Source organism: Lissotriton vulgaris, chromosome 7, assembly GCF_964263255.1.
Source record: "Lissotriton vulgaris chromosome 7, aLisVul1.2, whole genome shotgun sequence".
NCBI classification, from domain to species: Eukaryota; Metazoa; Chordata; class Amphibia; order Caudata; family Salamandridae; genus Lissotriton; species Lissotriton vulgaris.
The window spans coordinates 124480592-124507695 of NC_141695.1; the positions used below are offsets into that span (position 1 = coordinate 124480592).

The 27104-nt window shown below is 46.8% G+C and overlaps 1 protein-coding gene across 2 annotated transcripts in view; it reads left to right on the forward strand.

The window, feature by feature from the left end:
• The window catches only part of LOC147700979 (phospholipase A2 inhibitor and Ly6/PLAUR domain-containing protein-like), a 221521-nt gene that overhangs the window by 53811 nt on the left and 140606 nt on the right, over positions 1-27104 (forward strand). Inside the window, exon 1 of one of the 2 annotated variants that reach the window (XM_086928556.1) lies at positions 25341-25499. The exons of the other annotated variant lie outside the window; for it this stretch is intronic. Within the exon in view, the coding sequence (XP_086784682.1) occupies positions 25376-25499 (124 nt within the window). The 5' untranslated portion in view covers positions 25341-25375. Of the gene's footprint in view, positions 1-25340; positions 25500-27104 lie in introns of those variants that run through there. 2 annotated transcript variants of the gene reach the window in all.

The following is a 27104-nucleotide window of genomic DNA, read 5'->3' on the forward strand; positions in this document are numbered from 1 at the left end:
GCCAACCAGCCCCAATCCTCCTGCTGACATTCCGGGCTGGTGGAGTGCACTTAAAGAGTATTCCCTCTTGAGCGTTAGTGGTGATGATCAAACCTTGTTTGAGATTGGTCGTTATTGAATAATAGGAACCAATTGCGAGTCCTAAGGAGTGTTGCAGTTAAAAAAAAAAAAAAAAATCTGTTTCGCGCAGGCTTCATAAAAGGTGGGTAATCATGGTAGTACACGAGGATCCATATCGATCATAAGACCGTGAATACCCCAACGGTCCACAAATGTTTGGAATATAACTTCAGTAAATGCATGGCGAACCCACTGCTTCCTTTTGGCTACAATTTCATGCCTGGGCTCGCTTTACATAATCTTCTAAGAGCGCACTCATTATCAAATTATTTTCATTAATGGCTGGATGACTATCGGGAGCAAACGATACAAGAGGTAGCGAACAGTACATTTCAGAGCGATTAAAAAGGGAACAGTACTGATACATGAGAACACCGTGAGGGGACACATTGCAGGGGCAAATGCTAAGTTGCATGAAGCAATTGCCAAGCAGGTGCAATCAGTACAAGAGGTAGCAAACGGTGCGTTACGGTAGGGAGGGTGACATGAGTGCAAGTTACAAAAATGTTCAAGTACATGGCTTCGTTACCTTTGCCCTCGCATGGGTTCGCTGCCCCTCCCCGACGGCCCCAGAGGCCCAAAGTCAAGTGCGTTACAAAAAGGGGGTTGAACCCATGCAGTCACGGGGACCTGGGCGCTATGTGGTACATATGAAAGGGGTCCCCGTAGAGAGGGACGGTGTATTGTGAAATTACATACACTAGGATTATTCACAAAACACTAAAGCAAGGATTAAAGCAATTGTGAGATTGGCATATATTATTTAATAACCAATACTACGTAATTGTAAATTGCAGTACAAAGTCATATAAATTGTGAGCCCCAAGGGGGGGAGGAGGAGGGGAGAAGGAGGGGGGGTTGTGCTCAAGGGAGTGTAAAAGGAAAGTAACACAGTATCAAGAAGTAGCAATACAAAATTAATGACGATTAACAAGCAATTATAATACAAAAACCCACATTCAGGGCAAAAAGTTTTTGAACACATGTAATAGTTAAAATTCAACGGTCACATCTAAACATTTAGAGAATTAAGGGGTGTGCCGGAAAATCAAGAAAAGGAAAACAGTCGACGTTTCGACCCCTATCTGTAGGCCGATTAAAGTCCTTTCACGGGGTCTTCATCAGGACGTCAAACAAGGTAAGGGAGAAATGTGGGGCCATTCTGTGTGGAAAAATATATATACAGTATTTAACAATAGATCAAAGTAGGGACGAAGATCATCATCCTATCTACAATTTAGACACAAATTATGTTAATTAATAACAAAATTTACCATGGCATACGACCCAACTGGGTTCTGTATATGGACAGAAGAGCCACGCAAAGCGTCGTGGTCAGTCTGGTGGGGTGGACGACCCAACTAAAGAGGAGACAATCAATCGGATTCACAAAGAATCAGGACACTTGTTATAACCGCAGTTACATCCTCGGAGAATGAAGGCAGTTAGTCTGAGAATACAAAAATTAAAGGCCCTACTGAACGTGACAAATTGAATATTGAAGGAAATAGGTTGGAAAAACTACATAAAATCTCATAAAATGGCTACATGGGGAATTAATACCTCTAGGTCGCTGGGAATTGGACCTTCAAGGAGTCAAAGGTTCTGGCGCAGTATATGAAAAAGTTTCCGCTTCTGCGTTTAGTATACTGTAGTAAAACAGAGAAATAGGTGATGTTTACCAATTATGTGAGTAAGCTGCAAACCCATTTAGGAACAGCAAGTTAATGTACACTTACAGCTCAAGGTGTGTAACTCCGCCGTCAGCAATGAGGCCGTGGGATGCGTACTTCCACAGTGGCCACCAAACCGGGATGGGATTTTTTGTTTGGTCCTACGATTGCAAACAAGGGTTGTTTTTAACAAAAGGCAAGATTGCAAATAAAAATCCATAAGGGATCGCAGTCTTACTTACAGAGGACAAACGGGCCGTCTAGACTGCCGACCTCCACTATATTGGCCCTCGTGCAGGTGCACTTCCCGATACCCCTTCCCCTCAGAGGAACAGTAATTACAGGAGTTATTTACAAGGGAGCACGTGACAGAATCGTTGCTTGGGGGGATGTCGATGCCTTGGATTACAGGGAGCGTGGCAGGATTGCCCAGCGCTCCCAGACTCCTCCGTCGGTACTGCAGCGATAAGCAGCACACACAGTCGCTTTCTTCAGGGGGTAGCGCCCACTGGTCCTGGGGCGCTGGTCAGGGGGCAAGTTCAGCAGCAAGCCCTTGGAGATCTTTTAGCGGAGTTTGGCACAAAGTTTCACAAAGCAAAAGTCTTCTTGTAGTCTTTTCTTTTCCTCTCCTTCTGCAGCAAGGCACCAGACACAGGCCAGAGACAGCACTCCGCCTTGTCCTTCCAGGTCCTTCTCGTCGGGTAGAGTTCCTTCTGTAGCCCAAACAGGATCTAATTTGCAAGGAGCCAGGCTCCTTCTTTTATACTGCATTTCTTTTGTTCTTGCAGGCCAGGGGGGCCTTTGCATAGCCACTTTCAGTCCTTGAGTACTCTGGTGGGTGCAATCCGGCTTCTGCTTTCAGTGTGAGGGGCAGGCACATCAGACGCCCCACAGGAGGTGGAGCCAGCATTGTGTGGACAGGGGCAGCCAGAAGTACCTTGTTGATGGGGCTTCGCCCTTCCTGGGCCAGGTGTCGGCTGAGTCATCAGTCGCTACCCAGGAGGGTGGAGCCAGCATTGTGGTGGCAGAGCACAGCAAGATTCAGAGTCAAGAGCCACTCCTACCTCCCACTAAGGTGCAATCTACGCATTCACCACCTGTCATCCCCCAGCCCTGTCACTCACACATCCCAGACAGTCAGATACACATACCAGCAGAGGAGGGCTGAAATGGTTAGGCAAGCAAATGCTAACTTTCTAAAAGTAGCATTTGCAAACACAGGATATTAAAATAAACTTTACTAAAAGAAATATTTTATTATTCTGAGTTCAGGCATACTAAACATGACTCTCTACCATGCTCCCTGAGCCTGCTGGGATTATAGAGTGTAATAATTCCAGCAGCCCATTCTGGCCTAACAGAAGCAGGTAGCCTTCAATGGTGAAATACGAATTTAGTTGTAATTCACTACTAGGGCATGCCACACACATCAGGGCTTGTCCTACCTTACACCTACAATGCACCCTGCCCGCAGGCCTACCATAGGGGTGACTAATATGCAGTCAAGGGAAGGTTCAGGGGCTGGCGAGTGGGTGCACTTGCCCAGCTGGCATGACAGTACGAGACTGCACGCGGGGTCTGCAATGGCGGACCCTAGACACATCTTAAGGCTGCTTCTGTGGGTGGCGCAACCAGCGCTGCAGGCCCACTAGCAGTATTGGCATCTACAAGCCCTGGCACTCCTGGTGCGCTTTACTAGGGACTAACAGTAAATCCAATGCACCAATCATGGACATCAATCACATGTACAATTTACAGTAGGGAGCACTTGCACTGCGGCACGGGTCAGCTGTGGCGCAGTGCCCTGAGTATCGGAAAACCAGCAAAACATCGGAGGCACACCAGCAAAAAGTGGAAGGGAAACTCACGCCAAGGTGCCAGGTCTAACAACTTTCCATCCCCAGGCGGATATCACACTCCAGAGCCAACCGGACCAAGTCCAGGTACCAGGATTCTGGTGTATCAGGTGAGCTATCTCATGAAGCCTTGTTATCACTTTATATACTGACGGTGCGTTATTAGGAATGAAAATACAACAACTGGATCCGATCATTCTACAAGCTCCGCCCCTATCGGCCAGGATGACGTCAAGGACAAGGCGGTTTTGAAGAACAACAAGTCTCATAGCGGACTGCTCTTCGGTCAGGATACCTAAAGCAGAAGTAGTCTCATTCACTACTGCTTCCAAAGTTCTGGTTAATTTGCGTATCAGTTTACTGTTTTGGACAGGACCTACAAAGAAAAAGAATCCTTTATTGAAATCTGTATATTGCTCCCATGTTGTTTCAGTCTGGTCGACAATCGGGGTCTTGATCTCCCTTCTATGTCTTACATGCACAAGATGTGAATTTCGATGATAATCAGGTGGGGCTAGAAAAACAGGTGGCAATAGGAACGCGATATAACATGTTCCATCCCAATCTAATGGCAGACGTACATAAGCTGTCTGACCACATATAAAATAAGAATGGCGGGAAGCTTTGAAAGTAGACTTTCCTTTATCACTGAAATCGACCACAGTATTACAATCACTGTGTCCTAGATGTACTGAACCATTCTTTCTGACGCATAATTCGCCTTTCACTGGCAAAACTGTAATAAACGGCAAGTCCGAATTAGTCTCGGATTGAACGTTCAGAATCATGAGGTTAAGTGTAAAATTACCTAATCCATACACTTCATTTTCTAGATCGGTCCCTGTCCTTTTGGGAAGACCTTCCTTGTCTGGGAAACATATTTTATTCATAACTGTATTCAGGTTCCCCCATATCCAATTGCCTTGGGAAACTGTGGACTTACTGTCTAGGGTGGACATTAAAGTAAACCATGCTCCGCACGAACCATTATGTGTGAACGGATAAGGAAAGAGGGGCAGAGCTCCCTTGTATTTCTGATAGGGAGGGAGTCGCCCACATACCCAGCAATTTGTGGCATTGCTGGTCTGGTGAGAATGGTGTAACATACGGATAAAAGTATTGTTGCGCATTGCTAATCGATAGGACAGCTCGTGAGGGGGCAGGTCACTGAAAGTGTGCTCTACAGTGTCATTAGAGGAAATATGTACATGGGAACCAAGAGGAAAGAAAACATGTAACATTAAACTTATGCATATAATCGTAAGACTCAGAAAGAACATAAAAATTAAAGTAATGACGCATCTGCTGTGCAGATTTTTGCAATATTTGTCTCTCTTTTCGATTCGCCTATCTCTCTGACTATTTGGGTCTATCTTATACATGTCAGAAACCTGTCTAACCGCTTCACCCAGGGGGGGACTTAAACAATTAAACGCTGTCTGACTTACTAGACCTCAACTTAGTTCTGTACTCCTGTTGTGGAGTTTTCTCTAACAGGGGGAGTTTAGAGTCTGTAGCGGGGCAGTCCTTGAGAAATGTCTTTGGACACAGTCCATGAAATCGTTTAATGTGGCTGGAGTGGAGCCACCCTTTCCTGCCTTCAATCTTCACAGCGGTCCTCGTGGTCATCAACACCAGTTTTGGTTCCTTCCACCTGGGCTCCAGAGGGCTTGAGCGGTCAAAGTTGCGGACCAACACCAGGTCTCCTGGAACAATTTCATGCGGTTTCACCTGGGTGTTGTCCGGGAAGGCAGCCGCGACCTGTGAACGACAAGATAGTAGTGCAGACATCAAGGAAGCCAGGTAATCTGTCAGCATGTTACTATCAACATCAGTTATTTTACGAGGCATAGGCGTACCCCACATATTTGGGGGACGGCCGAAGACTACTTCATACGGGGACAGTCCGGTTCTGGAATGGGCTACCATACGCATGTAAAAGAGGGCAACCGGCAGGGCTACCATCCAATCTACTCCTTTTTCTGCACAGATCTTCGCTAACCGTGTTTTCAGGGTTTGATTATGTCTCTCAACGAGACCGGCGGCTTCGGGGTGTCGTACGCAGTGAAATTTCCACTGGTATCCTAACAGGAGTGATACCTGTTTCATGAGTTCGGATGAGAATGGCTGTCCATTATCTGAATATACGACACGGGGCAAGCCGTGTCGCAGGAAAAATTCACGGACCAACTGTTTGGCAGTGGTTACAGCAGTGTAATCTGGGACTGGGTACGCTTCTGTCCATCGGGAAAGAGCACATACAACTACGAGGACATACTTGAATCCTCGGCATCTGTCCATCTGGATATAATCCATCTGGAGGACTTCAAAAGGATGGTCAGGAGGATGAAATCCACCTTGTTCCACGGGGATACCTTTGCCTGGATTGAACTGACAACAGATCATGCAGGTACGTACTTTCTGTTTTGCTGCTGCACGTAAATGTTTGTTGAACCAAAGATTCTGAATGGTGTCTAACATGGCTTTCTCTCCTAAATGTGCTGGACTATGTGCTGTATTAATGATAACTTGAACCATAGAGTCGGGGAGAAACCATGTGGCTCTTCCCTTCGTCATCCATCCCTGATCTGTCTGGATCCCTCCTTGTTCAGTCCATTTCTTGATTTCATCTGGAGTCGCATGTGTCTGTATGTCGAGTACATCTAGTGTGGGATCCTTAACTGTCATGCAATGTGTCAATGGAGTTACTTCAGTCTTTGTCGTGTCAGTCGGAATGTCTGTTTGAGTCTGAGCTGTGAGCTTGGCTGTTCGGTCTGCCAGTTCGTTACCCTGGGAAATAGTGTCGGTGACTTTAGTATGTGCTTTGCACTTCATGATGGCTATGGCTGTAGGCAAATGTATTGCCTCTAACAGAGCCTGAATGAGGGGACCGTGTTGTATCTTGGCGCCGTGAGAAGTTAAAAAACCTCTTTCTTGCCAGAGGATACCGAAGTCGTGAACGACTCCGAATGCGTACTGTGAATCTGTGTATATGTTTACTTTCTTGTTCTTGGCTCGTATACAGGCTTGGGTCAGAGCGATGAGCTCTGCGGCTTGAGCAGACAGTGTGTCAATACAATGTGTTTCTATGACTTCAGTTTCAGTGGTCACTGCATATGCGGCTACTAACTCTCCTGTACTTGTTCTCATACATGAACCATCCACATAAAGTGTCAGGTCTGGGTTGGGTAATGCAATGTCTGTCAAGTCTTGTCTTGGCTTGGTTACGGTATTGATGACGTCCACACAGTCATGTGGCGTAGGGTCTGCTGTGATAGAGGGTAACAGTGTAGCAGAGTTTAGTATGTTGCAAAGTCTGATCTCTATGTGTGGTTGGAAAAGTGTCAGTTCATATCCTGTCAGTCGTGCTATTGTCAAGTGCTGAGTCTGGGTTCGGTTCAGGAGAACTTCCACGGAGTGTGGAACTTGTACTGTCAGGGGATGTCCTAACACTATGGAATCGCTTTGTCTGATAGCTAGAGTTGTTGCTGCAACTGATTTTAGGCACGCAGGCAGAGCCTGGGCTACTGGATCCAATGTACTAGAAAAATAAGCACATGGCTTGTGTTCTCCTGCTTGATCTTGTGTGAGAACAGATAATGCTGTGCCATCGCGTTCTGTGACAAAAAGTGTATAAGGTTTGCTGTAACATGGTGTCGCTAAAACAGGTGCTTGACATAAAGCTTTCTTCGGTTCATCAAAAGCTAGTGTATGTTCCTGAGTCCAAGGGAGGACAGTCGAAGTCGCTGCCTCCTGTGTTGTCAACTGTATGAGTGGCTTGGCTAGGTATGCATACTGAGGAATCCATTGTCTGCAGTACGAAGTGAGGCCAATGAAGGCCCGTACTTCCTTTTGTGTCTTGGGTTGTGGCAGATGTGCAATTAACTGAATACGATCAGGTGTCAACTGTCTACCCCTCTTGGACAGCAAGTGTCCAAGGTATACCACTTGCTGGGCACAGAATTGTAGCTTCGAAGGGGACACTTTATGCCCCTTTTCGGCCAGAAAATACAAGACTGTCAGTGATGCGCGTTCGCAGTCACGTTCGGTCCGTGCTGTAATTAACAGATCGTCAACATATTGGAGTAGGGCAGTGTCAGTAGGCATGTGAATACTGTCTAGTTGTCGTTTCAGTGCTTGACTGTAAATACTAGGACTTTCTGTGAACCCTTGAGGAGTACGTGCAAATTTGAAGCTTCGGCCATTTAAACAGAATCCGAAAAGGTACTGGCTGTCTGGATGAATGGGGACACTAAAGAAGGCGTTCTTGAGATCGATAACAGTAAAGAACGCTGCTTCGGAATCAATGGCAGTCAATAGGGAAGAAATATCTGGGACCACTGGGTACTGGGGTATTTTGCATTTATGTAGTTCTCGAAGGTCGATCACCAGTCTGTAGACCGGTGGTGCATTCGGGTCAGTTCGTTTAAGAATCGGAATGATTGGAGAATTACATACATTGGAGTCAGTTTCTACAACCACTCCTTGTGCAATGAGCTCGTCAATAATTTTCAGTAAGGCTGCTACAGCCTCAGGTGGCAACTTGTATTGTCGGATTCGGGGCAGTACAACACCTTGTTTGAGAGTGACACGATATGGTGTAATATGCATACAACCTACATCAGTTGGAACTTGTGCCCATAAATGCTGTGGTACATTCTGTAATCGTGGATCAAAATCTCTTAACACATAATGTCCTTTAAAATCACGTAAAAACAATCTCACTCCTTCCGGAGAACAACAAATCACTGCTCCTAGTGCTTTCAACGTTTTTATACCAAAGCAAGTTTTCAGGACATGATTTCGTAAGTAACAAGTCTGTAGTACGAGACAATGGACCAACTCCTAGGGAAACTGGCTTTGACACTTCGTTAACAATAGACTTTCCTGAAAATCCAAGGGAAACATTCTGTGAGCCTGAGAGGGGTGCCCCTGGAACCTCGTCATGACTGATGGTAGTTCTGCTCGCCCCTGTGTCAATCAAAAATTTTCTGTCTTTCCCTAATACCTGACTATGTACATAGGGACCTTCTTGATCTACAGGAACCTCGATAAGGGGCAAGCCAACCTCCCTCTCTAGGCTGTTTCATGAATACTGCTGATAATCGGGGTAATCTGACTGTGCATACTGGTACATTTGCTGCGTGACATGTTGTGTGGCAGCGATGGGTTGGGGCTGGGGTACTGCTACTGTCTGTTGTGTATTCTGAGGAGGTTGCGTGTTCTGCGGAATATTCTGTGGAACATGTTCTGGTCTAGGTGGACGTGGTCTTTCTTTCGTCCTGCCTGTAGGGATATTGTATTTTAGAATGGTACATTCATTTATATAGTGACCTGGCTGCTTACAGTAGTTGCAATTCCCTTTGACAGGAGCTGCAGGATGACTAGTCTGTGTCGTACCCCTCTTCTGACCGTCTGCTGGGACGGACTGGGCAACTAGTACTTTCAATTTCGTGTCTTTCATACGTCTCTGTTCATGTTCGTGTTCCTCTCTTATTCGATTCTGGTGGTACTGTAACATTTGTAGCATTTGGGAAGGGGTATTAGCTTGCCATGTACTCTCGACTTTCAGTACTCTGTTTTTAACCTGTGGTAAGGAATTCTCGACTAATTTGGTCACAAAAAGATGTGGATACGATTCACTACTTGTTTTCAGGCCGCTATTAATAATGAAACATTTCTCGAATCTGGAATAAAAATCACTAGTGTCTTCGTCTTGTTTCTGTTTGCAGGCTGAGATTGCATCCCAGTCTTCCTTTTTAACTGTCAATAACCTCGGCAAGACCTGTACTAATAATCCTGGTAATGTTTTAGCTTTTTCCCCAAGACCTGTACCTGGGACTCGCCCATCTTCTTCGGTTTCTAATTCTGCCCAAATAATCTTTTTATCTCCCACCTCCCATTCTTTTTCTTTAAGTTTTTCGCAAATGCCGGCTGGCAACAACACCTTTAACATTTTAAGAATATCGGGATACGTATAATCCCCCATGAGTAGCATGTCTTTTAATTCACGGTGGAACCCTGCTGGATCTTTATCATGACACAGCACTAATTTTTTCATTTCCAATAATTCCATTTTAGTCAAGGGGGTGTATAAGAATACTCGTTCTAGCTCACCTCCTGTGGTCCGGACGGGATGAACTTCTTGTAAGGGATTCTGTCTGTCTATGTAAAATGGTTTTCTTACTGGGGGTGGAACAGGAACGAAATGTGGAGTCAGGAAAGTTCTGTATTTGTGTCGTTGTTCTAGGATGACATTAATTAAATCGGTACCTAGGCCTCTCCATCTTTTTAGGAGTAATTCTTCCAATATATTATATAGGGGACCAGGATCAGAATGCTGACTTTCATACAGTGTAATGAGGTGTTGGATCATGTACATACCAGCTAGTCGCTGTTCGTCTGGGGGAAGACTCAAAAATGTTTGCGCTACTATGTCATCTTTATATACACTAGTATTGCCAGCCCATTGGACTGCTGACCAGGCTAGTTCTTGTTCATGCATGGTACTAAGTTCACTGTAACCTATTCGTTCTTTCAGTACTTTATCAGTAGCTTGGAATAAATGCTCAAGAGAACATTGTTCTGGTATGGGAGAAAGAAAACTTTTCTTACATTCTAGGCGTATGGGTTTGTCAAAGGGTCTGTCAAAAGGTCTCGCCCTACCTACGTACGCTATCCTGCCTTGTGCTTCTGTTTCTATATCACCGTCTTCTGAGACGTCATCATCTGCTTTCTCGGCTTCTCTCGCTGCTTTTTCCCTTGCGTGTATGTCTAGAATTTCTTTACGAATCTTTTTGTACATGGATTCTATACAAGCTTGCTTACTGTGTTTTCCATCAGCTATGTTGTCACTCCATTTAATCAGAAGTTTAATTTCTTCTTTGTCTTTACCTGGCTGGTCTTTTTCCCTAATCAAACAATTTATCAAAAACTGTAGGATCATACCTTGAGTCTCCACCTTTCTGTGTGCCATGGCCTCGTGAATACTTTCTGGTTTCTCCCCGGTTCTAATAAAATGATATATATTGTCAAAATGATCCCTCATGTCTGGTAAAATAGTCAAATAGTTTGTAACACGTCGTATACGTAGTGAATATAATATCATCTCGTCTTCGCCTGGTACCGGATCATATCTACAATCTGTAATGTACTGTCTAAGGGCTGCGTATGTAGCTACTTTTGGTGTGCGCTGTAATGCTGCTTCTCTGAGTGTGGTTCGTTTTATTTGAGGCGGGGTGACGGGAGTACCTCCTACTGCTCCCCCTGAAGCGGGATCATCGACTATTACTGGCTGTGCTGTCACTGGTGGCAGTGTAGGCGGTAAAGTAGGTGCAGGTAATACAGGTGGGCCCTGAGTTGCAGGCGCATTAAAAGGATTGCTAGGACCAGTGACCGGAACAGTGGCAGATGAGACAGTGGGGGGGTGTCGTGTCATCAACGAGAATGTGAACAGGGTTGGGAGGATGAGCATTTGGAGGAGGATTTCTATTTGCATATTCTGGGACAGTGTCATCTAAATAAGAAGAAAGGAAAATTTCCGCGGCGGTCTGTTTATGACGTAATTTAGTCGGGACCAATGGTGGCGGCAAGTTTCGGGGGTACTTCCGGGGTCGCTTTGGGCAGGCCCTCGGCGAGAACAGGATACATGCCTGTAATAAGGGCATTTCTTTGTCTGTCTAATTGTTCTGCTCTAACTCGTTCACCTTCTTCTAGTAGCTCCCTTTCTTTAGCTTTTTCAGATTCTTCTCTACTTTTCACTGCTTTCCTGATTTCTTTCTCTGTTCTTCTATGCGCTTCTTTACGCCACAATTCTATGGCATCTTTCTGGGATTGTCTGGCTTTCTTTTTCCATAGTGCTTCTTCTACTCTCATGATGCATTCAGCATCCCATGTCCCGAAGACAGGCCATCTATACTTCTCTAAGTCTAAGTACAATATGGCATCTAAGCCATGCTTATGGTACATAAAATGTCCTGGAGTGTCCCTAGGCGGGACGGGAACTGCTTCTTCGAGTATCCCTTTCCTAGTTCCTATCTGACGTAATTTCGAGAACAGTGGCATTTTTTACCTTACTTGAACGTGAACACAATAAACACAATAATGAATAGCAAACAATCATTCATACCACGACATTAAACACATTAAAACATTTCAGACTGATATTACCTGGTACATAGAAAACATAAATTCTGAAAATCTCGAGAAACAATACTAGAATACTGGATCACTAGATGCACTGCTAAAACAGTACAGACAATACCGGTCCCATAAAGAGACACGTCATACCGTATTCACCTAAGTGTACACGTCTGGACCGGGTCTGTGTACCCAGACCCGTCTTGACCGGGCACAAATTAATGAACCCGTCTAGATGCGTTCCCAACAACGGTACTCACCGGGAAGCAAAACTGAAGGCCTCGGAAAACTGGACTGGACTGGACTGCTACGACGTCTACGCTGCTACAACGCATGCGCTTCGGAACAGGTGGGCCTCCGGATACCTCGGACCTTGCTCTCTCGGCTTGGGGCTCTGGTCGGGACTCTCCGCATTCCTCACCGCCTCGTCTGGATGCCGGACCGCAGTCTCCGTCTCCTCCGTGGGCCTGAGGGAGATAGCAGGAAAACCCGCAGGTGTGCACAGGAATCCGTCACGGCTGTGGAAGGGGTCAGGGGCCTGCGTACATCACCGGCGCGTGATGAAGGGGAGGGGTTCCTGTTCGGGCGCCAGATTATGTGGTAAATAAAATTACCGGGACTATTTTTCTATACATTAAATGACATGAAAGGATAGCTCAATAAAAATGAGAGGCAGAGTCCGTGGTATCTGAGTCATACAGGCTTTAATTAAGATTCTCGAGAACCGGGACATCGAGTTCCATCACCACTAAGGTTCAGGAAGGGACATTCAACATTTTATTAACATCACACATTATATATAGTAAAACAGTATAATTGAAATGAATACAGTAGGCGTAACAAGTGAAAAGAGAGAGATAAGACCACATGGGCGTAAAAGAAGGCGTGTACAGGGGCGTACACGGAGGTGTGTACCGGAAACGTCACAGAAGCGTCATAGGTGGGTGGATGCATAGAGAAATTCTGCAGGATCAGCAGAAACCTTTACCTTGTGTGCGTGCGCAACTGAGCATGACGTGTAACTGGGGAGAACTGGGGGGCTTGACTTTAGCTCTAGTAGAAGAGTCTGGTGTCTGGAATGTCAGAATGACCTGTACCTATAGCATATCTGGTATCTTATGTTTGGAGGATGTGTTGTCTGAAGTAAAAGGTCTCTCGGGCAGAGGCCGTTCAATACTGAATGCTAGTGCGTGCATACGTGTCTTGGTGCAATGCGCGGGGCCATGGGCCTACCATGGTAACAGGTTCTGTAAATCACTTGCAAGGAGGACAGGAAGGCCGGGCCCTTTGCTCTGCAGCCGGAAACATGTTTACCTATTTCACTAGACTGGAATGTGTTTTCGAGGAGGCTGAGCAGATAACTTGTAGGCAAAATACCGTCTTGGCAGGCAGGCCAGGCCAGGCCGGGCACCGCTTCGCTGGGCAGGAAGTAAGACAGAGGTCAGGGATGCATACCTAAACTGCAGCTTCAGAGACAGAAGAGACTCGGAGCCTCAATTAAGGGCCTGGCTCGACTGAGCCAGAAAAACGTAGAAAACGTGTGCTTCGCGTTATTTAAAAGTGCACCATGTAAAGACGTTGGCACCATAGGCCTAAAAGCCAAATTAACATAGTTTTCTTGGAGGACTGAATAACTGACATGTTAACGTTGGACGCAAATGCATATGCGTCTTCATGGCATGCACAGAATTGGAACTACACGACATACATGGAACATGGGTGCATGGATAGGGTGCAAGTGGGGGACACATTGATTACCTAAAAATTTCTATTTCCTCACCCTGAGCAATATTGTGATGTTCTATATTGAAAGAACAACTGTTCTGTCTGGACAATTGGGTTTTGCTGGGCAATAATTGGGGTGTTCTCCCTGGAAGTTGTGGCAGAGCTAAGGTGAATCATGCATGCATCCTAATAATTTGAAAAATGTTTCTTTTAAACAACGGGTGGATCTGGGCATAGTATGCACCCCATGTGTGTAGGGAATGTGTGGTGTGGTACAGCAACTGGGGCGCAAATAATGGGCTCGGATCCTGGTGTTCGAGTGAGCAATAGGCGTACCTGTCAGCATGGGTTGGGGATGTTTTCATGGATTTGTTGTTTCTTCCAGAAACGCACGGGTTTCGCTACAGAAGGGTCAGATCCCACCTAGCTGGCTGGCATGCTAAGGCCGGGAGCCGGTACACTGGTAGAGGACACTGGGCCAGTGTGTGGGGGCTGAGTCAGAACGTCCGGGTTTAGATTTGAACTTTTCTAAATTACGGGACAAGAGGAGCAAATACACAGGCACCAATCTGAGTAGGTCAGGTGGTAACGTAAGCAGGAAGAGCCAAGGTGGGCTCCGTGCTGGGAGCCTGAATGCAATTCCTAGTTAGGGGATCTAGGGGCAACCAGGTTATGACTGCTTGTAGGGGAGAGTGGAAGCAGTGTTAAGCTTTTCTTGCTGGTTTAATGGGAGTCATTACTTTAAGGGGTCTCCCTCACCCTCATTGTTTTAAGCGATCAGCAATAACGTGTCATTCTTAGTCTTAATGTCACTCATAAGCTCACCTACAGGGTGGAAATGTCACGCAGGGCAGTTGAGACCTGGGCAGACATGGCGGGGGTGTTTAGCTCTCAGTTCGCTAGGTAAGGAAGCTATATGGTGGCTTATTCATGTCATGCAACAACAAAGCATGGACTAAGCCAACAGTTGGCCTGGTTGAAGATGTTGTGCTCCTTTTGTAGATGTGGGCAGGTAATAACAACAGTCTTTATTCGACCTGCAGGGTTCACACGCAGTGGAGGGCCCTGGGCTAGGTGCACTAGTAAGCATGAGACCTGAAATAGATTTAATTAGTGGTTATTCAGGTTCTAAGGTGGGGAGATCCTAGGCAGTATTTCCATGCCCGGGGGTGCATGTTCCAGGTTGCCCAACTTGATTTTCACTGGATAGGGTGCTTGTAATAGCCGCCAGGGGTCCATCGGATGCCCAATTGGGGTGACTGGTCACAAGACAGAGGTAATAAGTACTCTGCATGGTGTACTGGAATGATGGTTGTCTAGTAAGGCTCAAAATAGCGTTAAGCGCAGGTTGGAGGCAATTAGTGACTGGCCTAGAGAGGTAATCCTTGGTTAGGAACAGGACGCCCAATAGATAGCTTGGTGGGCATACCAGGCAGGTAATTCCAGCTGGTGATTAGCTAAGCTTGCGCCAGGCAGGGGCTTGCACAACCAAGGCGATTACATTAAGGTTGCAAGCATGCACCAAGAGATGGAGGTTCAAGCCCATCCAAGACCGTCAATAGCACTTGCGCTAGAGCCAGGATCTAGGAAGTGGTGGTAGCGGTCAGTTAATTGCGGGTGGTGGTGCAATAACCTGTGGACAACTTGGGGGCAAAATAAGTTGGCTACAATGATTAAAGAAGGTTGTTGCGGTGTTCCGACTGCCCAAAAAGGGACGAGTGTGTTGCATTCAGGTGCTTCCCCCTCTTAGATGACAAGGACACCCGTTTCTAAGTCACTTATCCCATGGCAGGACAGTCCTAAAGAGGGAAAGGCCATTGTTGTGGGGAGCCTTAGGCAGTATTTACACGCCCGAAAGGCATAGCGAGGAAGTAATGGTGTTCCAAGTTACCCAACTGGATTTTCACCTGGTCAGGCTGCTTGTCAAATTGCAGCCTGGGATCCACCGAATGCCCGATAGGGTTGACTGGTCACGAGACTGGATTACACGACTAAGGTGATTACATTAAGGTTGCAGGCAGGCACCAAGAAATGGATGCTCATGCCCATCGGCAAAGTCGGGATGGATATGTTTCTAAAGGGTACAGGATGCCCTTGAAGCTGTGGGATGCAAGTAGGGAGCGCAGAGTTGGGGAGCTCTGTCATCAATGGTAGCCTCCTTCAGAGCTGTGGCGGAGTAACAGGGCGATCCGGAGGCATACCGGTACAGTAAGGGTACCTCTGCGGCAGACCGGTACAGTAAGGGTACCACTGCCTGGCACAGTGAGGGTCCCTGAGCCAAAGACCTGGAGCCACAGGGAGGTTCCGGGAAAACCGCGACGGCGCCCTGTTAGTCCTTCGGGCGGTTGGTGGGCCTGACCAACCGGGGGTGTGCCATACCACGCTCCGCCCGTAAAGGGGCGGGAGTATAAGACATGCTCACGTGATCTGTAAGGGGATCAGCAAAGGCTGCACTGTCCGGGCATCGACCCACCGTGCCGGCTGGCTCATAAGGCGGTGAGGGCAGCAAGGGGCTGCCTGCCCTCGATCACCCGTAAGATAATCCACTAAAATGTCATACTTTTGTTGTATGAAAATAAACCTGCAGCAGTTCTTTACCCATAACAATGTGTCCTGTGTAATCATTATATGGGCTACTGTATAAAATGCAAGGGGTAGCGGGTGACGGTGTGGGCACTATGCCGCTGCCCGCGTCCCCCACAGGGGGACATCAGCAGGGCAGCCCCCTTAGTGCCCATTAGTCGGAGGACCCCCCCTTCCTCCAGTCCTCGTAGAGGGGGAGGCTCAGGCAGTTCACCAGCCCCTCCCCTGGCCGGGTGCACCAGTGACGTGCATCCGGGGGAGGGCGCGGTGGGGGGCGGGCAAGGTACTTAGGCCCCTACCGCCAAGCATTCGTCCTCTTTGCTGATCGTCTGCCCTCCCAGCTGCTGCCTGTCCGGCCTCTGTGCTGGTCGGCCAGCGCCTGCCTGCCTCGCTGCACCCACCCTATCCTCGTACCCAGCAGCTGGGCAGGTGGCATGCTGATTTGGACGTTCTAATGTTTTCTTTTGTGTTGCAGGCGGAGTTACAGGGCGATCTGGAGGCAGACGGGTACAGTAAGGGTACCTCTGCAGCAGACGGTACAGTAAGGGTGGATGTACCATGTTACAACTCATACCATTACGACTACCTACTGTTACAACGTGACCATTACAACGCATACCATTACAACGCATAGCGCTTTGAGGTGCTGGATAGTGGTAAGTATAATTTACTATTCTAACTCCAGTCCCCGTGGACACTAGGGAAGGTGTTGGATAGTAAATTATACTTATTCCCTATCCTAGAGCGCCCCCCAGCGCAATGCTGTGTATTAAATGCAAGGGGGAGAGGATGACGGTGTGGGCACTGATTTGTTTATATTTGAAGATCATCTTCTGCCCCATTCTACCCAGATTACTGTTTAGAAGCAGCCCTCTTGGTGCACATCATGCTGCGATCCGGTATCCAGATGCCTCTCCTGCACCCAGCACAGTTAAACGGCGGCAAATAGAGGTTTTCTTAATACAACTTTAATTAAAATTAGCTGGCGGCTGCCATCTGGTCTCGGTCACCCTTTGTGGACCCATGTTAATGGCGGTCGCCGGTATTTACAGTAGTTTGGTTTTTATGAAGAAAAAGTGGATTTCGATTCGATGCCCAAGCCCGCGCTGGCCCCTGAGTGTCTATTTGTTCTTCTAGCCAACTGTGTTACTTGCTCGTCATAGTTTGATCTCTTCGGCAGGAGTGTAATTTATTGACACAAGCCGAGCGCTAGCAGTAGTAATGACGGCGACATCTTGCCATTCTTTTTGCTGAGAAACAGTTGTCCCACAAATGAGATTTCTGGATGCTTTGTGTGAAACGTGCTGATTTATATATTCATAGGATCACTAGTATGTTTTTTTTTAACCGCTTACTCTGTAGTAAAAACTATTTCAATTGCTGCCCTGTCTCGCGCTCCCTGTGGAGGTGAAAAAGCATTACGGCCCACATGCATCATTGTGTCATTTTGCATTTCTTAATTTGCGAAAAATAAGGAATCGCAAATTAAGAAGTGCAAAATGCTATGCATCATTTTTTTCGGTATTTCTTTGTGATTCGGTAAAAATCGCAATTTTTACCGAATCCCAAAGAAATACCGAATTCTTAAGTTAATTTTCGCAATTCCCATTGATTCCTATGGGCCAAAAGGCCCATAGGAGTCAATGCAAATTGCGAGTGGCACTTAGAAAATTTCATGGGTGCAGGGGGGGGTCCAAAGGACCCCCCCATGCACCCCTGAAATGTATTATTCGCATCATGTTGCACACACACATGTCCTAAGGACATGTGTGTCCGTAACATGAATGTAGAAAAAAAGCATTTTCAACATTTTAAACACTTTTTCCAAATTTACCGAGTGGTTCAACCACTCGGTAAATTTGGCACCCTATTTGCGAATTTTCACTTTTTAAAATAATGATGCATTGCTTTTAAGAAATCGCACATCTGCGACTTCTTAAAAGCACCCGCAATTTTAGAATTCGCAAACATGTTACGAATTCTAAAATTGCTTCATGCATCCCAAAAAGCACTTTTGCATTCGCAAACCGACGATTTTAAGGAATCGCACCGTTTGCGAATGAAAAAGTGCTTGATGCATGTGGGCCTATGTGTTTCTTTTTTGTTTTGTTTGAGGAAGCGTTGGCCTGGAGATCCTAAGTTAGTAGGCAACACATGTGTCAAACTTGTTTTTTCATTAAACACAACCAAATTCTTTCAGGGATTGCTATTATGCATACTTTTCACGTAACTTTTGTTTGAACCCGTTTTAATGTCAGCGGAGGATAGGCCTTTGTGCGCTGCTTGGAACAACACTTTTTCTTATTTGAATGTGCCTGGACACATACCACCGATGCTACCTTAATGCAACGCATATTCCTCTGGGGCCTCATTAATGAAAAGTGACGCATCGCTGCGAGAAAACAGCGATGCGTCACTTTTCATTAATTTCATTGCGCAAGGAATTACAGATACGTCAATATTTCTGACGTATCTGTAAGCGCAAAAGTGACGCATTGCTGGAGTGTGTCACAAAAGTGACGCAACTCCAGCAATGCGTCCTTTCACATGTGGAAAGCCCCATGTGAAAGGGCTTGTGTCAATCTTAAGCCTGCTGTGAGGCAGGCGCAAGATTTTGACGCAACAGCGTCCTAAAAGTGACGCAGTGAAATCTCATAGATTTCACTGCGCCACTATTACGAGGCTTTTTGCGGGGGAACGCCCCCTCTGCATACATTATACCTGACGCAGGTATAATGTAGCGCAGGGGTTTACAAAGTGACGCATCTGCTTAGATGCGTCACTTTGTAAATAGTGCCCAACAGGAGGCATGTTTTACGCCGCCGATGCGTCACAAAAAGTGACGCACCGGCGGCGTAAAAGTGATGCACGGCCTCATAAATGAGGCCCCTGGTATCTCTCCACCAGCCCGTCTTTAGAAACTAGTTACATAATCCACTTTATGAACACGGACCCTGCAGTTTCTATTTCACTGTGACGACACAAATCAATTCATATATGCTTTACAGTCTAGATAAATCCTACTCCTTCGTGCGTCAGTTGCATTGTTAACTTTCTTCGTTGTGTTTCTTCCATATATTTCCTTTGCATGCCATCTGTTTAGGAAGAAGGTCTAGACAGATTATTTTTTTTAGCCAAAGGGCATATATATGCTTTCTGACCCATGTGTTTTTTTGTGCAAGATTTTTCTATCTGGCCATCCCTATTTGCACAGGAGATGCAACATAGATTGCTATACACCTGTATGACAAAATAGTCCTCAAAGCCAGCATCAGTAATCATTTTGTCCTTTTTTCACAGGAAATATTCCTAATAAACATTTTTGTATGGCCACACCCTGGGCATCTGTGATAAGCTGCTTCTCCACTTAAACACTTAACCTCCAAAACTCCTTCACCTGCGGCAGTTTTACGTCCTAGATAAAAAGTTCGCCTGATCATGCCGATTCTAACACATGCTGCTAATTTATCTGGGTCGATCCATACCAGCTTCTTGGGAACTTCCTCCCTCCAATTTCAAAATTTAGTTTGTAATGTTATGTTCTGGCGGGCTTCTGGGAACACACTCCAGATACTTCTCACTTTATGTGCAACTTTTGGTATATTGTAAAAAAATTGAACTACTCTTACCCGGGATAATGTTTATGTATAAATGGATTCCCTACTATGTGGCACTCTACCTACCGCCTGCCATCTCAAGAAGGAAACATCTTACCCCCGTGTTTGGAACGGATGAATGGCCCAGAACGGTACTTTGCAAACTGATCTCTTGCACAATCTAATACAAGCCTGTACCACCCTCACCATCTGCTGGGCAAATATGGAATTTTTTCTTGGCACTATCTAGCTCCAAGGTAAATGTCTGACTTGGTGTGTAGTTTATACATGTTACAGCCAACAGGGGCATCCTTCATGTACCTGCCTGAACTGTGTGCTGCAGTTGAGCTGTTGCATAATATAACAAACATTTGCAATGCAATCGGTCTCGCATTTACACAAGTTTAAGCTTTTGGCAATGTAAATGAGGATGCCTTTTATTTATGTTTTAAAACGAAAACAAAAATAAAAGGCATTGTTATTTGCAATGTCAATAGCTCAAACTTGCGTAAATACAAGACCTATTGCATTGCAAATGCTTGTCTCAGCTTGGCCTGAGTATTACCTTATCCTGATTGTCTGCCATTTGTATTGTATTGTATTGTATTGTCATTTATAAAGCACGGTTGCTGCCCAAGGGCGTCCAAGCGCTGAGGCATAAGACAGAACTGAGTATGACGGATGGGTTTTAAAGTTCGGTGGACCTCGCAAACAGGTAGGTTTTCAATTGTTTACGGAAGGAGAGTAGGTTTGAATTAGTCCGGAGCTGTAGGGGGAGTGAGTTCCACATCCTAGATGCGTTTAAGGAGAACATCCTACCTCCGGACCAAGCTCTCCTGATTCTGGGTACCACTGCCAGGAAGGCCTCCGTAGATCTAAGGTTTCTGTTGGGGTGGTATTGCGTGACTAATTTGTCTGTGATAGCTGGGCCCGACTTCCAGAAAGCTCGGTGGGCAATGCATAGTGCCTTGAATGCCACTCTCTGTCTTACTGGAAGCCAGTGTAGGCTGTTCAGTGCGGGTTTTGCTGACTGGGTCCGTGGTATCTGTGACAGGGTGCGGGCCGCACAGTTCTGCACCACCTGTAACTTTCGCAGGGTCATCTCTGGAGCTCCAACATACAGGGCGTTGTTCGAGTCTAGCCGGGATAGAATCAAGCCCTGTATTGCCACTTGTTTGGCTTCCATTGGTAGGAGGGGGAGAACTTTCCTTAGTGTTCTTAGTAGGCCAAAGCATGTGGCAGATAGTTTGGTGGCCTGAGTGGAGAAGGAGAGGTTTTTGTCAAGCCAAACTCCCAGGCTTTTTACGCTGTCCTTGGGAGCTGGGGGGGTACCCAGGCATGGGGGCCAGAGGGGGGTGAAAGACATTGGAGATACTGAGCCCAAGAGCATGAGCTCAGTTTTGTCTCCGTTAAGTTTTAAGGAGGAGCCTGTCATCCACTCCTTAACGTCCTCAAGGCATTTCATCAGGCCTGCTGACATATGTCTGGTACCCTCTTGAGCCAATGAGACCACTAGCTGGGTATCGTCGGCATATGATACAATTTTTATACCGTATGGTTCGACGATCCCGGCCAGTGGTCTCATATAGACATTGAACAGCGCAGGGCTCAATGAGGAGCCCTGCGGTACTCCACAGTTCAGAGATTTACTGGCTGATACTGTGTCCCCATCAAAGATCTGGAAAGATCTGTTGTTAAGGAAAGATTCAAACCATCTTAGAGCATCGCCTGTGACGCCGATGTTGCATAGGCGATTCAGCAAGGTGGTATAGCTGACCGTGTCGAAGGCCGCGCTTAGATCAAGGAGGATCACTGCCACTGATCCTCCCTGATCTAATATCTTTCGTGACTCTTCGGTTATTGCAAGCAGGGCAGCTTCAGTGCCGTGCATGGGCCTAAAGCCTGTCTGGGTTGGGTCCAGGAGCAGATTATTTTCCAGAAATTGTACTAGCTGGGTATTTATGTACTTCTCCAGCACCTTACTTACCCAGGGAAGTAATGAGATTGGGCGGTAGCTGGAGTGGTCTTCTGGGTTGAGAGTGTTTTTTTTTAGCAATGCCCGAACCATGGCTCTCTTCCATCCAGTGGGTACAGTACAGGAGGAGATGGAGGAGTTAAGTAGGTCTAGTACCACAGGGAGTGTGGCTTGGCTTGCCTGGAGTAGTACCTCCGGAGGAGCAGGATCGCGGGGGGAGCCAGATTTGACTTGCCGTGCCAGTTTATCAAGGATGTTCAGGTCTAATAGAGGGAAGCGTTCCAGAGTGGGCTGGTCTGAAGGGGGGGAAGTGCTCACAGGAGTATGATTGGATGTTCCTGAGTTGCTGGCTGCTATCGGAAAAGCGGAGTATATTTAAGAGACTTTGTTATGAAAAAAATCTGCTAACTCGTTACACTGTTCCGGCGTTTTTGTCAAAGGGGGGGCAGTATTCACTTTGATGCAGTTTTTTACTATGTTGAAAATCTCCTTCGGTTTTGAGTTGGCTGCCATAATTTTGTCTGCAAAGTAGGAGGCCTGTGCCGTCCTAATCCCGCTTCTATAGGTTTTGATTGCCTCTTTATATTGGGACTTTTTGTCAGGGTGGAAATCGAGTCGCCAGGCTCTCTCTTTTTTCCTGCAGAGGCGCTTTTGGTCTCTCAGGGTATCTGAGAACCAGGGTGCAGTTTTGTGTATCTTCTTTGGAATAGATTTCCGTAGAGGAAGGATAGTGTCTAGCGAGTCCCTGACCCAACTCTCATAGTTTTTATTTGCTTGGTTGGGGTCTGTGCAGAAAGGTGGGGAGGAGCGTTCTAGGTTGGTAGTCCATTGCTCTATAGAGAGTTTTTTCCAGTTACGCTTGGTTATGGGTTGAGGGGTGGATAAGAAAGACTTATCGGTGAGCCAGGAAAAAGGGACCAAGAAGTGGTCCGACCAGGGAAGACGAATAGGTTGTCCCACTATTAGCTCAGTGCAGTTGCTGAATATTGGGTCTAAGAGATTACCCTTTTCGTGGGTGGGGGCTGTGACCAGCTGGGTCAGTTGTAGGGCTGCAAGATCGTCGATTAATTCCCTGGCAATAGGATCTGTGGGGGAGTTAAAATGGAAATTAAGATCTCCTAGAACCGTGTAGTTGGCGGAGGTTAAAATTCGATTGGCTAATATATCTGGTAAGGATTTGTGAAACAGCTTAGCTGGTTCTGGGGGCCGGTAAATCAGAGTGCCAGTAAAGGAGAGATTCGCCGTAAGGTCTATGCTGAATGCTAGGCTTTCGCACTCAGGAATAGCTTCGGTAGTGGTGCGACAACAGTACTTTTCTTTTAAGATGATAGCCAGGCCTCCACCTCTCCCCTTAATCCGGTCTAGTCTGTGAATTTGGAACCCGGGGGGTAAGGCAGAGACTATATCTGGCTCTGAATGAGACGTGAGCCAAGTCTCCGTCAGAAAGATGGCATCTGGGTTGTACTCCTCTAACAGCAAGGCAATTTGGGTGCTGTGCCGCGGTAGAGATCGGCAATTAAGCATGTACATATGAAATTCCTGTGCCGTGGCTGGCGACACAGAATTAACAAAGGAGTGTTTACAGCCGGGGCATCGAGTGGGGAGGTCAGCTGGGAGATAGGCATGTGGACATAGTGCAGCTGGGGTGTTCCTTATATTCTGGATGGCCGCCGAACTGTAGGTCTTAGACTGGGGGGCGTTAGGGGCAGGGGCTGTGGCCCCTGGTCCCGTCTGGTCGCGGACGGGCGCAGACGGGCTTGCCTTTGGCGCGCCTTCGGCGCACCGCCGGCGCGCCCGCTGCGCCCGTCCGCTGCGCTTCCGGAAGCTGCACATTCTTTGTGTCAGTGGGATGGGGCGTGGCCTATTTCGGTGGGCGGAGCCCGGGGGGGTCCCGGCGATTGCCCTGCAGCCAGCTACAGCGCCTGACTCGGCTGTGCGGCGAGGGAATCCTCAAGTGAGCAGGTATCAAACGTTTTAAAAACACACAGTATTTAGTACAATAACAATCTTAAAAAGCAATCTTTCAAGCTGTTGTATTTCCTGGCTCTCGGCTTTCCGCCTCAAGAGCTCTGTCTTTGAGCAGCGCTGGACGCTGAGCGCGCTAATTTATAAACAAGGGGGCGTGGCCTATTTCGGTGGGCGGAGCCCGGGGGGGGTCCCGGCGATTGCCCTGCAGCCAGCTACAGCGCCTGACTCGGCTGTGCGGCGAGGGAATCCTCAAGTGAGCAGGTATCAAACGTTTTAAAAACACACAGTATTTAGTACAATAACAATCTTAAAAAGCAATCTTTCAAGCTGTTGTATTTCCTGGCTCTCGGCTTTCCGCCTCAAGAGCTCTGTCTTTGAGCAGCGCTGGACGCTGAGCGCGCTAATTTATAAACAAGGGGGCGTGGCCTATTTCGGTGGGCGGAGCCCGGGGGGGGTCCCGGCGATTGCCCTGCAGCCAGCTACAGCGCCTGACTCGGCTGTGCGGCGAGGGAATCCTCAAGTGAGCAGGTATCAAACGTTTTAAAAACACACAGTATTTAGTACAATAACAATCTTAAAAAGCAATCTTTCAAGCTGTTGTATTTCCTGGCTCTCGGCTTTCCGCCTCAAGAGCTCTGTCTTTGAGCAGCGCTGGACGCTGAGCGCGCTAATTTATAAACAAGGGGGCGTGGCCTATTTCGGTGGGCGGAGCCCGGGGGGGTCCCGGCGATTGCCCTGCAGCCAGCTACAGCGCCTGACTCGGCTGTGCGGCGAGGGAATCCTCAAGTGAGCAGGTATCAAACGTTTTAAAAACACACAGTATTTAGTACAATAACAATCTTAAAAAGCAATCTTTCAAGCTGTTGTATTTCCTGGCTCTCGGCTTTCCGCCTCAAGAGCTCTGTCTTTGAGCAGCGCTGGACGCTGAGCGCGCTAATTTATAAACAAGGGGGCGTGGCCTATTTCGGTGGGCGGAGCCCGGGGGGGTCCCGGCGATTGCCCTGCAGCCAGCTACAGCTCCTGACTCGGCTGTGCGGCGAGGGAATCCTCAAGTGAGCAGGTATCAAACGTTTTAAAAACACACAGTATTTAGTACAATAACAATCTTAAAAAGCAATCTTTCCAGCTGTTGTATTTCCTGGCTCTCGGCTTTCCGCCTCAAGAGCTCTGTCTTTGAGCAGCGCTGGACGCTGAGCGCGCTAGTTTATAAACAAACTTAAGCCCTGCCCCTATTGATTAACATTAGCCAGGCCCCTTCATTTGCAAGGTTAGCCACCCCCCCCCGGAAACATTTCTGCGGACGCCCATGCACCCCTTTCCCTATATGATTTTTCACAGTGACAGGAAACCACCTAAAGGCTGATTTCCATAATGCTCACTAGAAAAGTATTTTCATTTAATTTCATTCCATCATTTCAATGGTGGCACCAGATGTGTGTTTAGAGGGCGCTCTGAAACATTGAGCTTCTGCTGTGAACTATATGGCACGTGGACTGTATCTGAGTGTCCTAAGATGAACTATGAGAAGAGGTCTGGGAACATGGGGAAGAGGGGAGGCCGGATGTCTAGCCCCTCCCCCCAAGAGCACTCTGATTGGTAGCCACAATTATTTGTTTTGCAAACAAGCTCAGCAGCAGGATAGGCAGATGCCATCAATTATGTAAATGAGTCTGAGATACCTGACCTCATCAGAGACACCCTCAGAGGAGTACTTAAGTGTATAAATAGAATCTTCCCCAGATGAGAGAAGGCAAGACACAAGAACATCACATCCTGAGGTCTGCATATCGAAGCTGCATCCTCTTCATCATCATGAACGCCTTCATCACTTGCCTCAGCTTCCTCTGTGCTTTCATGGCTGCAGGTGAGCCCTGTGCTCTCTGACTTTCCTTTCCAAACTTTATTTATTGATTTTATTGCATAGATTACCAGAGTGCAGGGGTATGCAAGAAAATTACAAATATGAAAACAGTATGTATTAAAAACATATGATTGGTTCTGTTGCATTTGTGGATGTTATTGGTCTCATTCAAATGTACCCTGTTCATTTTTGTAAGGCTTGATATATTTTTAATTTGTTGATAACTTGGAGCAGGCAGACTGAGCTCCCATAAATATAGAAGATGAAAGGTCACTAGATTCCTTCTCTCTGGCAGCTCGTTTTCCCATGGCATGGAATGATAGCTTGAGCCCCCATACTCTGGAGTTATGCAGTTGTGCAGGCACAGCATTTTTCACATAATTAGGTTTCTGCCACATGTACCACATAATCCATCATCTGCTGCATTTTCTGACGATGTTAATGAAAACATAATTTTGTTTCCAGCTCAAACGGTTCCAAAGTTACTAAGAATACTACAAAACATTTTGCTGCACAGTGGAAGGTCCTATTCAAAGGCTGACTGGTCACATTTCCCTTCCTTATGCTATGTTTGTATGTTAAACTGGTAATAATGAGCTGCAACACATTCCAGACATGTTCACAAGTGTAACAAGCATTTGAAATGCAATAGGTCTCGAATTTGAGAGAGTTTAAGCGAAAGGCATTGTAAATTACTAATGGGCACATGCAACAAAACCCAAAATAGCGATTTCTTATTTGCGATAATTAAGGAATCGCAAATTAAAAATCGCTATCCGGAATGGAATAAATCGTGATTCGCAAATAATCGAAAAATAGATAGCCAGTTTCGATTTGCGAGCTGTTGAAGCTGCAAAATCCAAATAGCGAACTCGCTATTTGCGAGATCGCTATTTGCCAGATGGCTATTCGTGAAAATCGCAAGAAGCGTGTTGCACTGGATGCAGGCTGATGACATAACAACCAGGAAGTCAGCCAGTCCATGCTTCATTCAGTTCCCTGATGAGTTCAGAGAAGGAGGCAGAGTACTGAAGCAGAGCTGAACCACTTCCATATCTCTATCCAGCTATCTTGCCAGAGACAGGATGGCCAAAACAACATCAGGGGAGAGTGCCACGCCCAGGAAGAGGAAAATGAAGTTCTCTGAGAGGGAATTGGAATATTTAATTGAGGAGGTCAGCAGAAGCCATGATAAATTATTTGGCAAATTGTCCCTGAAAGTGCCTGAGGTAGAGAAGCAAAAGATATGGCTGTGCATCAAGGCGAAAGTGAATGCTGTGGGAGTCACACACCGCAGCATTGATGACTTGAAGAAAAGGTGGTATGACCTGAGGATACGCGCCAAAGAGCGCATAGCCAAAAGGCTGAAGGGAGCAGGTGCCACAGGAGGGGGACCAACGACTGTTCCCACCAACACGGCCCAGGAGGTCCTTGTTGAGGCTACAATCCAGCCTGAGGCAGTCATTGGACTCACTCATTTGGACACATCCGGTGCAGCAAGTACCCGACAAGGTAAGATTCATGCTAGCGTTATCCCTCTGCGTAATGTATAATCGTGCACATACCCCCAGGCAAATCACAGTGTACAGTTCAAACTCCAGGCCACGT